Source organism: Gorilla gorilla, chromosome 19, assembly GCF_029281585.2.
Source record: "Gorilla gorilla gorilla isolate KB3781 chromosome 19, NHGRI_mGorGor1-v2.1_pri, whole genome shotgun sequence".
In the NCBI taxonomy this organism is placed as follows: domain Eukaryota; kingdom Metazoa; phylum Chordata; class Mammalia; order Primates; family Hominidae; genus Gorilla; species Gorilla gorilla.
The window spans coordinates 77728404-77742277 of NC_073243.2; the positions used below are offsets into that span (position 1 = coordinate 77728404).

At 39.3% G+C, this 13874-nt stretch overlaps 1 protein-coding gene across 1 annotated transcript in view; it reads right to left on the reverse strand.

The window, feature by feature from the left end:
* Positions 1–6217: 6217 nt before the first annotated feature.
* Positions 6218–13874, reverse strand: part of GOLPH3 (golgi phosphoprotein 3) — a 56177-nt gene continuing 48520 nt past the window's right edge. Inside the window, exon 4 of the mRNA XM_019013350.4 lies at positions 6218–8137. Within this exon, the coding sequence (XP_018868895.2) occupies positions 7713–8137 (425 nt within the window). The 3' untranslated portion in view covers positions 6218–7712. The remainder of the gene's footprint in view (positions 8138–13874) is intronic.

Here is a 13874-nt window from a genome sequence, read left to right on the forward strand (position 1 = left end):
ATCTCTACAAAAAATTTAAAAATTAGCCACGCATGGTGTCACATGCTTGTAGACCTAGCTACTTGGGAGGCTGAGGCAGGAGGATCACTTGAGCCCAGGAGTCTGAGACTGCAACGAGCCATGATCAGGCCACTGCACTCTAGCCTGGGCAACAGAGTGAGATCTTGTTCTCAAAAAAATAAATAAATACATTTCCATCTGAATTGTCAATGTAAAATCATAAGGCACTTTATTTTTCATTTTTTTATTGTGGCAAAATATACATGAAGTTTACCATCTTAACTTTTTTTTTTTTTAAGACAGAGTCTCGCTCTGTCGCCCAGGCTGGAGTGCAGTGGCGCAATCTCGGCTCACTGCAACCTCTGCCTCCCAGGTTCAAGCAATTCTCTGCCTCAGCCTCCCGAGTAGCTGGGATTACAGGCACCCGCCACCATGCCCAGCTAATTTTTGTATTTTTAGTAGAGACGGGGTTTCACCATCTTGGCCAGGCTGGTCTTGAACTGCTGACTTTGTGATCCACCCGCCTCAACCTCTCAAAGTGCTGGGATTACAGGCATGAGCCACTGTGCACGGCCCATCTTAACCATTTTTTTAAGTACAAGTTCAGTGACATTAAGTCTACTGACATTGTGTAATCACCACCATCCATCCCTGCAACTTTTTGTTTGTTTTTTGAGACGGAGTCTTGCCCTGTCACCCAGGCTAGAGTGCAATGGTGCAATGTCAGCTCACTGCAACCTCCACCTCCCGGGTTCTAGCAATTCTCCTGCCTCAGCCTTCCAAGTAGCTGGAATTACAGGCACCCACCACCACACCCGGCTAATTTTTGTATTTTCAGTAGAGATGGGGTTTCACCACGTTGGTCAGGCTGGTCTTGAACTCCTGACCTGAGGTGATCCACTCACCTCGGCCTCCCAAAGTGCTGGGATTACAGGCGTAAGCCACCACACCCAGCCCCATCCCTGCCACTTTAACTTCCCGCACTGAAACTCTGTGAGGTACTTTTCATAAACACATACATACACCACACAAACACACATAAGATTTTCCCCCAGAAGCAATGACCAAGGCAGTAGTAACAAGTATTCTGAAAGCCCAAATTACAGTCTCGAAGTACCATTTCATGCTAAAAGAAACATGGCTTGTTGGAAAAATAGATGATTCCAGATACAGGGTAGGAAATATACAAAATGAACCTGAAACATCTTGCCATACCAGGAAGTTATCAAAGACTACTAGAACTATCAAAAGGACTCCAGATCCTTGAAGAGAGTTCCACTGGCCAAAGATAGGGCATTTTGAGCATTAATAGGGCTAATAACTGTAGACCAAAACACATAAAAGAATGATTATTCCATTACACTAAGTGAAATAAGGCACAAAAAAGACAAAAAAAAAAAGATCTCGCTTATATGTGTAATCTAAAAAAGCCAATCTCATAGAAAAAGAGTAGAAAAATGGTTACTAGAAACTGACGGGAAGGGGAGAGATAGGGAAACAAACGTTGTTCAAAGGATACAAAGTCTCAGACTAGAGGAATCAAGTTTTAGTGATCTACTGCATTGCATGGTGACAACAGTTAATAATGTATTGTGTTTCAAAATTGCTAAAAAGGACTATTTTTAGTATTCTTACCACAAAAATATAAGTTGGTAAGGTGATGGTTATTTTAATAAGCTTGACTGAATCTCCAATGTGTACAAAGACTAAAACATTACATTATACCCATAAATATACACAATTATTATTTGTCAGTTTATAAATAGAATGTGTTTCCATAAGTTCATAATACTTTAAAAATTAAAGTTATTTTTGGAGGGTGCCATGGAACCAGCTGTATTTTGAAAATAGGTAAATAAACTGTAAGAATTATTCTACCTTCCCTCTTTGAATTATAGTAAAACGTAATGTAGATAACACGTCTCTTTATAGAAATATTCTAGCTAATAAAAAAAAAATAATGAGGGCCAGGCGCAGTGGCTCAAGCCTGTAATCCCAGCACTTTGGGAGGCCGAGGCGGGAGGATCACGAGGTCAGGAGTTTGAGACCAGCCTGGCCAATATGGTGAAACCCTGTCTCTACTAAAAACACAAAAATAGAAAAATAACCGGGCATGGTGGCAGGCGCCCGTAATCCCAGCTACTCGGGAGGCTGAGGCATAAGTATTGCTCGAACCCGGGAGGCGGAGGTTGTATTGAGCCAGAGATCACGCCACTGCACTCCAACCTGGGCGACACAGTGAGACTCTGACTCAAAAAAAAAAAAAAAGAAAGAAAGAAATAATTGCCGGGTGCGGTGGCTCACCCCTGTAATCCCAGTAATCCCAGCATTTTGGGAGGCCGAGGCGGGCAGATCACAAGGTCAGGAGATCGAGACCATCCTAACATGGTGAAACCCCATCTCTACTAAAAATACCAAAAAATTAGCCGGGCATGGTGGCAGGCCTGTAGTCCCAGCTACTCGGGAGGCTGAGGCAGGAGAATGGCGTGAATCTGGGAGGCAGAGCTTGCAGTGAGCTGAGATCGGGCGACTGCACTCCAGCCTGGGCAACAGAGCGAGATTCTATCTCAAAAAAAAAAAAAAGAAGAATTATTAAAATATCACATTGCAACCCCAATAAATAAGAATTGAAAAGCAAGGCTGCTAACATCACAAAAGGAAAATATGAGACATTATGTGCCTCCTGGTGGAAGCATACACCACCACTGATTAGTGTTGCCTACACAAACAAACCTGAATCTAAGCTTCTAGAGCCAATTACCAATTCTCGGGAAATGCAGTGTAGAAGTCAAACACCTTAAATCACACCATGTGGAAACCATCAACAAAATCCAAACTTTGGAAAACTCTGCAGGACAAATGATCCAATTTCATCAACAAATATTTTGCAAAGGAAAAACGAGAGAGATGGGGGAAGAACCTACAGATTCAAAAAAAACTTAAAAGACATATCAAATGAAACAAAACAATACAATTAAAGATTCACACTGGGTAAGGACAGTACTCTTATGAAGACTGTAATTGGGAGAAAGACTTGAACAGCTTCAGGGTATAGCTGGCAAGGTTCTATATCTCCTGACCTGGGTAATGGCTGTAAACATGGGTGCCTTAAATTAATTAATGTAAATATTTGAGATTTTCCATTTATATTTTAATCATAAAAACTTTTAATGAAATGCTTATATACATATTAACCTAGACATTTTGACTTTTTCCATTTTTAAATTTGATCATACCCTCCCAAAGTTAATATATATCAAATCTGACCACCAGACATCTCTTTAGAAGAAGGAACTCCACAAATTGCATGCTCAAGCACTGCACCTTACACTTTTCTGAATGTTAAAGAAAGCAAAAGCAAAACTTACCATCTGCCAGCTCCCAAGACTGGGAAAACAACTGCATCATAGATACAGGCTTAAGTCCTCGTGAATCAGTACATGAAAAGAGTAATGCCCTTTAGAAAAATGAATAAAGAACACGAACAGGTAATTCACAGGAAAAATACAAATTACCAAAAGGCAGTAAATGATAACCCCTCAATAATGAACATAGACTAGGAGTGATGATATCCTCCACAGAGGGGTCCCCAACCCCCAGGCCACAGACCAGTAATGGTGGTCTGTTAAGAACCAAGCCACACAGCAGAAGGTGAGCAGCAGGCAAGCGAGCAATACCACCTGAGCTCCACCTCCTGTCAGATCAGCAGCCACATTAGATTCTCATAGGAACTCGAACCCTATTGTGCACCTAATCTAACTAATGCTTGATGATCTGAGGTGGAACAGTTTCATCCTGAAACCACCCCCCAACCCCCAGGTCCATGGAAAAACTGTCTGCCACAAAACTGGTCCCTGGTGCCAAAAAGGTTGGCGACCACTGCTCTACAGTATTGGCTAGGGTATAGGAAAACCAGCATTCACCTTATTGTCAGAAGTGTAAGTTACCATAAAGCTTAGAAATAAATTTGGTTTTATCTTTTACATTTTCAAGGTATATTATTTGAGCAAATCCATTTCTATTAAATCCTTCTAGAGAAATGAGAAATAAAGACATAAAAAAGTATGCTACAATACTGTAATAATGTAAAATATGAGAATCATCTAAATGTCCATTAATGGGAGATTTAACTAAGCTATACAACAAAGCCATTCAAAAGAATGATGTGTACTTACCCTGAAATCTCTCCACAACATAAGTGCAAAAAGTAAAATGCACATCAGTGTATGATACTAATGGTAGCCACACTACACCAACTGTTCTATCAGGAGTAAATATCTATATAATTCTAACACTGGGCTGAGAAAGTATGACTACCGGTTTAACTAAACCATGTTACGTCCATACCCCTTTGAAGGATAGCCCGCAAGGTCATGAATATTAATATCACCACTTTACTGATGCTGTTACAGAATATATGACATTTGTGCAGAATTTACAACAGTCAAGCATATCATCCTGGGACCCAATGGGCTGAGATGAATTGGAACTACCTCAGTTTGTCAGTCATCTTAATCTGGACAAAAGTGAAATGGAGCAGTATTATCTCACAATATATAAGTTAATACAAGATAGAGAAGCCACAGAGTTGGAAATTAAACTTCATAAATACCTCACATAAACTTGCAACTGCTGGGTGGGAGTAGCCACACCTGGCAGCCATGGGCCCTTGACAGTATCAGGCTAGGTGTCACTACTTACTGGTCCCATGTGTCACTGAACCAATCAGGCCCTAGCCCCTTTCTCTTTCTTTTGGGAGATGACCAAATTCAACGGTTTACTACACTTAGAAAGAGTATTGTACCTATCTGTTCACAAACAGTAAGAACGGCTGAGTGGTGGAACAAGTCAGAGATCATTGGTCAACCTTGCTTCAGGAGGCCAGGGACTTTCCTGGTCATTAGACAATTCTGCTTTGAGAACACACAGAACTGGTCAACTTTTTCATCCCCAAAAGATAATTTATGCAAGTTATACCAAGATATTAGAATAGAGATGTTCTTTAATCTTTTTATTTTGCAATGCCATGAGAGTATTTTGCATGCCTATTCTGTCTGTCAGGGAAAGGAAGTGCCCAATTAAGAAAGGAACAATTGTAGCTGAATGCCATCACTATTCCTCAATCGCCTTAGCATTAAAAGCTAGTTAGTAGATAATGTGACACTGAGCGAATTCTCTGAGCTTGTTCTTCACAAAGTGAAGATAGTAACTGGAATTGGGGGAGGTAAAAATGAGATATAAAATAGCATGCGCTTAGTAAGCTTCTGTTAGTACATTGTACCAATCAGGTTATTTTAAGGAACACTCAACCAATTACAAAACATATGAAGCCACCAAAAAAGAAACAGCAACTACTAATTCTCTGCACAATAGATACCTATGTAAAGGCTTTTAACCAAAGTGGCATAAACCCATGGAAGTACTGCTCTTAACACAGACAATACTTATTTCCATGGAGTCACATCATTCCTGCTTTCAAGAGGACTGAAAGCAACAATATTCCATAGGACAAAGAGTTCTTGATAACACCACTACCACCCCCCCCAAGATTTTACTACACTTCTTCTCCTCTGGAAATAGAAACACACTGAAGCTGGGGCCGCACACAGGTAGAGCTAAGTGTGCACTCTGGTCTAGTGCAAACACTGACAGAAGTTCAGGCGAGGCCCTTTTCCCCCTTGCTTGGGAATACTGATGCTGCTGATGAAGTGAATACCTCAGAAATCTATTACCTCACCTCTAACATCTTCTCAAGTGAAAAACAGGAACTTGTCACTCGATAAGAAATTCCAGTACACTGGTATCAGTTTCCCAATATCTACTTTATGGGAAGACACTTTAAATAGTTCCTACATGTAGTTACCACCAGCAGTGTCATTTTTGAATGTAAAGAAGGTTACTCCAATGGATAGAAAAATCTGTCTTTTTTCCATGCATTAAAACTGGGGCCTTGACCAGCCCTGTTTTTGCAAATAAAGTTTTATTGGAACACAGTCTAACCTATTTATTTGTGTTATCTATAACAGTTTTCATTCAGTAAAGTTCAGTAGTTGCAACTGACACAGCTGGTGGCTCACAAAGCCTAAAATATCTACTATCTGGCCCTTTAAGAAACCCAAGCCCTGTATTAAAATATTACAATGCTATAGTAAGTAACATTTCATTTGAAAGAAAACTAAATGAGAATACAAAAATACAAATGACATGCTTGCTCTGATTCAGGCACTTTCAAGATCATTGTTTATTTATTACTTCAGATAAAAAGATAGTATACATATTAGGGAATCCCTTAAAATTCAACTCTAGAGTTATACACCATCTAGTACTTTTGCAATGAATGTTAACAACAACAAAAAAAATCTCTAAACACCTGAAAGCCCCACTATTAACATGGACTATGGTAATAAAAAATTTTGACATTTAATTTGTTCAATATATAGTATTTACATTATGAAACCAATGGTGATGATACAATAAAGTGATAAAGAAATAGTAAAAATAAACTTTAAAAAGCAAAGGTTTATAGTCTGACAATGCTAATTATCCTAATTGTATATAAAAAATTAAAACATAGCAGAGCTTTCTGTTACAAAATTCTTAATCCTCTGGGTTGTAATCATTACTTGCTACCAATTTACATGCAACATCTGCTAGGACTGACATTTGATTTTTTCCCCAAGAATGTGTGAGTAGATAAATGACATTTCAGAGCAGACATTCATTTACTTGTGGACAGAAAAAGAAACTCAAGATTGGTACTGGTCACAAGCCTCTTCCCAATAGAAATTATAAAAACAGTAAGATAAAATTTAAAAAAAATCTAAAAAGGGGATGCATAGGCAAAGAGTACCATAAATGGCACAGCTCAAAAAATCCCAGGACCAATCAGACACACATCTTTTCTCTCTCCTTCAGCGATGAGAGGTCGATTTTGCCATCAAATAACCATGATTGAAGCAAGCGAGGGGCACCAGGTGTACAACCAATTAGATCTTGCAAAATACTAAGATGGGAGCAGGGGTGGCCAGAAGAAGGGGTAATTTATATATAATTCAAACTATATACAGCATAAATGGAATGCAGCCCATCCCAAACTGGCTCTGTGAAACAATTGGACCTTTATAGTTAAAATTATAACAAGTGTAATAATACAATAGATTTACATGGGAAGCAAAATCCAAGGGGCATTTTATATTAAGTATTTACTGTGCTGTTTCAATTTAAAAATAATTTTGCTAAGTACACATCTCAACTGAAGTCTATGTATAAAATGTCTTAATAGATACAGATATTTACCTTTGGTGAGTTGAAGGCCTTTTTGTGACTTCTGTCTGAACTGTAGGCAGAATGCTAGATGTACATGCACATATGGAGAAACTCAAGCTGAGGTCATCCAAAAGCTGTGCGTATGAGGAGGCTGGAGGTACTTTGAAAGTCAAAGTAGACCAGAAACCCAAAACAGGTAACAGTGAGGATGGCAACAGGGAATGGAATGCCAATATGGCAGTAAAACTTTTTTTAAAAACAGAAAGAGGAAGGCCTCTCGTACCAGCAGAATCCTGTACACATACAAAAAAAAAGCCACCCACCATTTTGTAAAACAGAAGCCAATTATAGTGTGGGAAAGTACAAATTACAGAAAACCAGAAGTCAACAGAAGAAAAACTACTGGTTTACTTGAGAGAAAGGAGAATGGTTCACCCCGAGCAGAGTTACTTGGTGAACGCCGCCACCACCGCCCACAGAACCTCATTGGTGTTGGCCTTCAGACATTCCACTTCAGGGTCTAAGTCGAGAAGCTGCCGCACTCTCTTGGTAGCCAAATCATACTGCTCGTCCAGAAGAGGAGCAAAAGCATTCTCCAGGACGTCCGAGGCATGAGCCAGGTAAATGAGGGCCAGCAAGCGCCTGTCCATGCGGTGAGGGTCATTCACCCATTTGTCAAGAACGGCTTCCTGTACTTTCTTGATGAGGCGCTGCTTAATGTTGTTGTTGGTGAGGGGATGTGTTGTCATGTCAAAAAGTAGGAAGTTCTGTTTCTCTGTTGTCAATACACCCTTTTCCACCAGGTTTTTAGCTAATCGTTCCCGTACATTTCTTAACTGATAATGTAATTTTAATGGATTCCATGTCTCACCTAAATAAAAGATTTCAGAAATTAGAAATGATGAGTATTATCTGCTAATTTTGCAAAAATTTTGTACTATTAAACAGTAAAATCTGATTTTGCCCCAAGAAAAACAGAAGAAAATCTGCCATGTTTTTCTCCCTAACTAGACCATGAACCCCTTAAGCCTAGCCAGACTTTTGGATTCTAAGCACCCGGCACATCCTCAGCCACAGGAGTCACTCAGATGACTAAACTGCAAGCAGTCTTCAGACCAGAGTCAGTAACCCTTAGTCTTATGTGGAAATGAGCCAAATATTATGTTTGAGCTTCCTTCCAGCTGCTGTCAAAAAGCAGCCAATAGCCAAATAAGAAGTTTTCTATTAAACACCAGTCTACAACTAATAGACTAAAAAAAAAAAGCTTCCTGATTAATACGTTATTCCTGAAACTGCTACGCGTATACAGCCTATAGAGGTAGGAAAGCCTGTTTAGGCCATGCTATTATTTGATAACAATATAAAGCTAATTCGGAAGGATACAAATTTTCACAATTTTAACCTTGCCATCTATACATATTTCCTTTTGAGAGAGAAATATTTAAAATAAAACCAAACGATTTTTCACTAAAGTGGGTTCTTCTTTATAGAAAACTGGAAGGAAATACACCAAAATATTAATCTTACTTATCTTTGGGATTATGTGTGCTAAACTTTTTTTGTGCTTTCTGCATTTTCCAAATGATCTCCAATGAACATGCAACTATTTTTATACTTAAAAAAACTATATTTTTCTAAATTAGAATATGTTAAAGATCAACCACAGGCATCTTTTTTAAATGCAAACGTTGTAAGGTCGAGATTTTGTAATACTGAGAGAAAACCTTCAGCCACACTGTCCATTACAGGAGCCATTACCCACATAGAGCTATTTAAATTAATTTAAAAATTCACCTCTTCAGTGGCACTAGCCACATTTCACGTATACAATAGTGACGTATGGCCAGTGGCTATACCCCACAGGAACAGAACATTTTCATCATCAAAGAAAGTTCTAGCGGACTATCTTAAAATTTTAAGTTGCTGTCTTAAAATATATTACCATTCAACTGGACAGAGACACAATTATTTTCCTATACTTAATACTAAACAACACAGGCCTATGATGAAGTAATCATTCCTAAAGCTGCCCTCTCATTGTAATTAGAAATCTCCATAAAATATACGAAAAAACTGTTTTCAGACACTAGTCAAAAGCAGCCCAGAACTGTGACACGAGTGCAGCCTATGTGAGCCTGACAACTGCCTAAGCTTACCACCTAGAGGCACGTCCCAGGCAGCAGAGCAGGCAGGAAGACCCCAAGCAGAGCACAGCAGTCCCATCACGTTAAGGCAGCAGAGATCAGAGTTCAGGGTAGCTAAGGCAGCTGCAATGTGCAAAGCAGACTACTGGAGAAGGGGGACCTACGCAGATAAAGAGGTCTAGAAATCTGCAAGGTGTTCCTTGAGTCTTGGGCTGAAAGCTAAAGCTACATGTGTTAGGGTGAGAAATTCCACAAAGCTAGGCAAAGAACAACTACCAGAAAGTGAACGATTCTAAGAGTTCAGTAGAGCTGGGGAAAATGTGATTGCCAACTAGCCAGAGAGCAAAAGCCTCACTAAAAACCAGGACATTCAGAAGGAATACTAGAAAATTCACATCTTAGTAGTAGGGCTAAACCAGTCCTAGAGTACAGACCACCCTAGATGTGCCCTAATAAAGATTAAAAGCGGCCAGGCGCGGTGGCTCAAACCTGTAATCCCAGCACTGTGGGTGGCCCAGACGGGTGGATCACCTGAGGTCAGGAGTTCGAGACTAGCCTGGCCAACATGGTGAAACCCCATCTCTTCTACAACTGCAAAAAATTAGCCGGGCATCGTGGCAGGTGCCTGTAATCTCAGCTACTCGGACGGCTGAGGCAGGAGAATCATTTAAACCGGGGGAGGGCAGAGGTTGCAGTGAGCCGAGATCGTGCCATTGCTCTCCAGCCTGGGCAACAAGAGTGAAACTCCATCTCAGAATTTAAAAACAAAAACAAAAAATTAAAAACAAGTTGATCCACAAATAACTTAGCTGCCTACCAAGACAAAATTCAACACTCTTTAAAGAAAGACCATAAAATTCATCACTTAACATTCACACTGTCCAGCATCAAAGTTAAAAAAAAAAAAAAAATCACTAAACTTGCAAAGCAGCAAAAAAGTGACCTAAAACTAGGGGTAAGGGGGAAGTCAACAGAAACAGTCCCAGCCTGGGCAACATGGTGAAATCCCGTCTCTACAAAAAATACAAAAGTAAGCCGGGGCCAGGCATGGCGGGTTACGCTTGTAATCCCAGCACTTTGGGAGGCCAAGATGGTGAAACCCTGTCTCTACTAAAAATACAAAAATTAGCCAGGCATGGCAGCAGGTGGCTGTAATCCCAGCTACTCGGGAGGCTGAGGCAGAAGAATCGCTTGAACCCGGGAGGCGGAGGTTGCAGTGAGCCGAGATTGCACCACTGCACTCTAGCCTGGGTGACAAGCACAAGACTGTCTCAAAAACAAAAACAAAAACAAAAACCCCCAAAAAACAAAACCAAAAAAACCCTAGTGTCCTAGTGCAAGTCATCTTAATCTATTTCTCTATTTACTCATCTATAAAGTGAAAGTAACAAATTTATCAAGCTCATAGGGCTATTACGAGGATTAAATATCAAGTTCTTAGAACGAAGCCTAACACATGGTAAGCTCTCAGTAAATGTTAGCTATTATTTGCCCATGTGCAGAATAAACATTCTGGCAGAATTTATAGTATTTATAATGTTCTAAGAATCCTGTTAGGTACTGAGAATACAAATATTAGGATATACTTCTAACCTTGTAGGAATTTAAAATCAAGTGAAAATAACATTCATAATATATTACATTTTAGAACTAACTATACTGGCCAGAAGAAAATGGGAATAGGGCCATAAGAACAAAATGAACAAAGTGCCTAGAGGAGTAAGAAATGACTCTGGTTTAATGTTATGGGGTATTTGATAGGAAAGTTATAGAAAAAAATAATCTTTAAGCTAAATCTCAAAATCCAGCAGGATTCACCACATCCTATGAAAGGGAGAGAAGCCTGAATTCCAGGCAAAAGAAACAACAAAGTACATAGGCAGCAGAATAGAATAAGCCCTGGAGTAGAGGCACACATCTTTCAAAAGTGTGTAACTTCCACCCTTTTTTTTTTTTTTTGAGACGGAGTCTCACTCTGTCGCCCAGGCTGGAGTGCGGTGGTGTGATCAGGGCTCACTGCAAGCTCCGCCTCCTGGGTTCACGTCATTCTCCTGCCTCACCCTCCCAAGTAGCTGGGACTACAGGCACCTGCCACCATGCCCAGCTAATTTTTTGTATTTTTAGTAGAGATGGGGTTTCACCGTGTTAGCCAGGATGGTCTCGATCTCCTGACATCGTGATCCACCCACCTGGGCCTCCCAAAATGCTGGGATTACAGGCATGAGCCACCGCACCCAGCCACTTCCATTTTTTTATAATTCTGTAAACCCAATGTCCCACCAATAAATAACTGCTGCATCTTTCACTAGTATGAGTTTTGCTTTTTCTAATGTCAATGGCAGGTGTTAGGCAGCCTAAGACACTAGGCTGGAATTGGGTAACTATTGTGTTAAACGACTTAGGGAAATTTAAACTAATGCAACATAAAATAATAAACAGCCAAACTTACATAAAAGCCTATTTAAAAAACTACAGTTCAATCCTAAGATTAATTAATTATGTAAAGAATAATTTGTTATCAAAGAAGTATCCCCTATCAACTCTAATTTGGTATCACTGACTTAATATGTTTATGTTGTCACAAAACCTAAGTATAGCAGAACAAATGACTCCCAAGCTATCCATTTTTATTTTACCTTCCCAAGTCAAATAGGAAGGAATTCTATACTCCAGAGACATCTTAGCCAAACAACATCTACTGCCAAACAACAGAGGGGAAAAAAAAAATCAAGAAACGAATTATTCTGAGAGATCTACAGTTAAACTTCTCTTTGCAGCTTTCCACTCCCCACCCAAAAAAAACACCCCCTCCCCCATACACACATCCCTCTAATGCTGTTCTACAATATTTTTTTTTTCTCATGGGAAGTAAGTGGGATTAATAGTTTATGACTACTGTCTCTTATACTGAACTTATGCTAAGGTTTATCCTCACCTTATCCTTAGTTAAAACTTTACATATTGCAACCAGTGGAAATACATGCTTAGTAAATTTTACAGAAGTTCCTGTGGAAATTTCCCAATTCCAAAGTATACTAAGTTACAGTTTAATGTTTCTACTAAAAATGAGAAGAGCCTGAACACAGACCACCTTCAAATAAAGTATTCCACTTATGACTGGCCCTTCCTACTGGCAATCATTTCTGACTCAAAGGAAGCAATAAAAAGGGACCCAGCCATCACCTTCTCTTGTAGCAATTCCCTGGGAAGAGGGTAAACCCCGTGTGCTCACTCCAACAAACAGATGGTTATTCAGATCTCCTCAAGTATTAGAGAAAAATAAAGAAATCTCACGAGCAGAAGGCTAAAACTGTGAGGAAATATCCCAAATGTTGTTTAATAGTATTTGTGGTACAGAAAAAAGGCACAAAGTAATAACCAAGTGGTCAAAGTATCTTGGTATTCTGGAATTTCTGCCTTTTATTTTCAAAGAATTAAGCTAAATCAAAAGAATAAAGTCACACCTGAGTTTAGCATAAGTAAGACATCAGTATAAGTGGGATGGGAAGACAATAGATGGATTTCTGAGGAGAAGATGCAATAAAAGTTTAGCTTCTAAAGATTTAGCTACTTCAATTTTTAAAAGTGAATACTTTTTAAATACTTTGAAATAAATGCTTGATAAATGAATAGTTCTTGAATTCTAGATTAAAAGACGTTACTGTGATCCATGCTGTTAGTCCTCAGTCCCTAAATTATTCACCATATATGTGAAAAGACTTTACAAGTTATACAAGCAAATTTAAAATGTAAAGAATCTATTCATAGTTTACTTTTTTTGGTAAAGGAAATTGTGAGAAGTAAATATGGAGAGGAAAAGTTCTTCAAAGATTATTCATGTCCACTGCCCAACAATCACTTTGGTGGAGAATGACATGCTGACAGGTACCTAAATCATTTCACTGCAAAGAACACTTATCTTCCTTGACATCATGTTACAAAACTAAAAGCAGCTTTGGCCATAAATTTGGCAGTGTAGTGATTCCTTGTGACCAAACTGATCAACCATGCCTTAAGATTTCAGAAGCTAAAAACTATTCTTAAACAGTAGTCTTAGCCTGGGCAACATGATGAAACCCCATCTCTACAAAAAAATACAAAAATTAGCTGGGCGTGGTGGCACATGCCTGTAGTCCCAGCTACTTGGGAGGCTAAGGCAGGAGGATCAACTGAGCCTGGGAGGTCAAGACTGCAGTGAGCTGTGACTGCACCACTGCACTACAGCCTGGGTGATGGCGAGACTTTGTCCCAAAGACAAAACAAAACAAAACAAAATACGTAGTCTCTCAACTTGCCTCAAACTTATGTATACTAATTTTAAATTATTAGAAAATGTTTAAAATTTATCAAGAGTTTTAACATGTAAACATGTACAGTATAAATAATAATAAAATGAGCCCCTGGGTATCCTCCACCCCAGGTAAAGAAACTGTTCTTTATTAAAACATTCCTTGGCTTCACGGC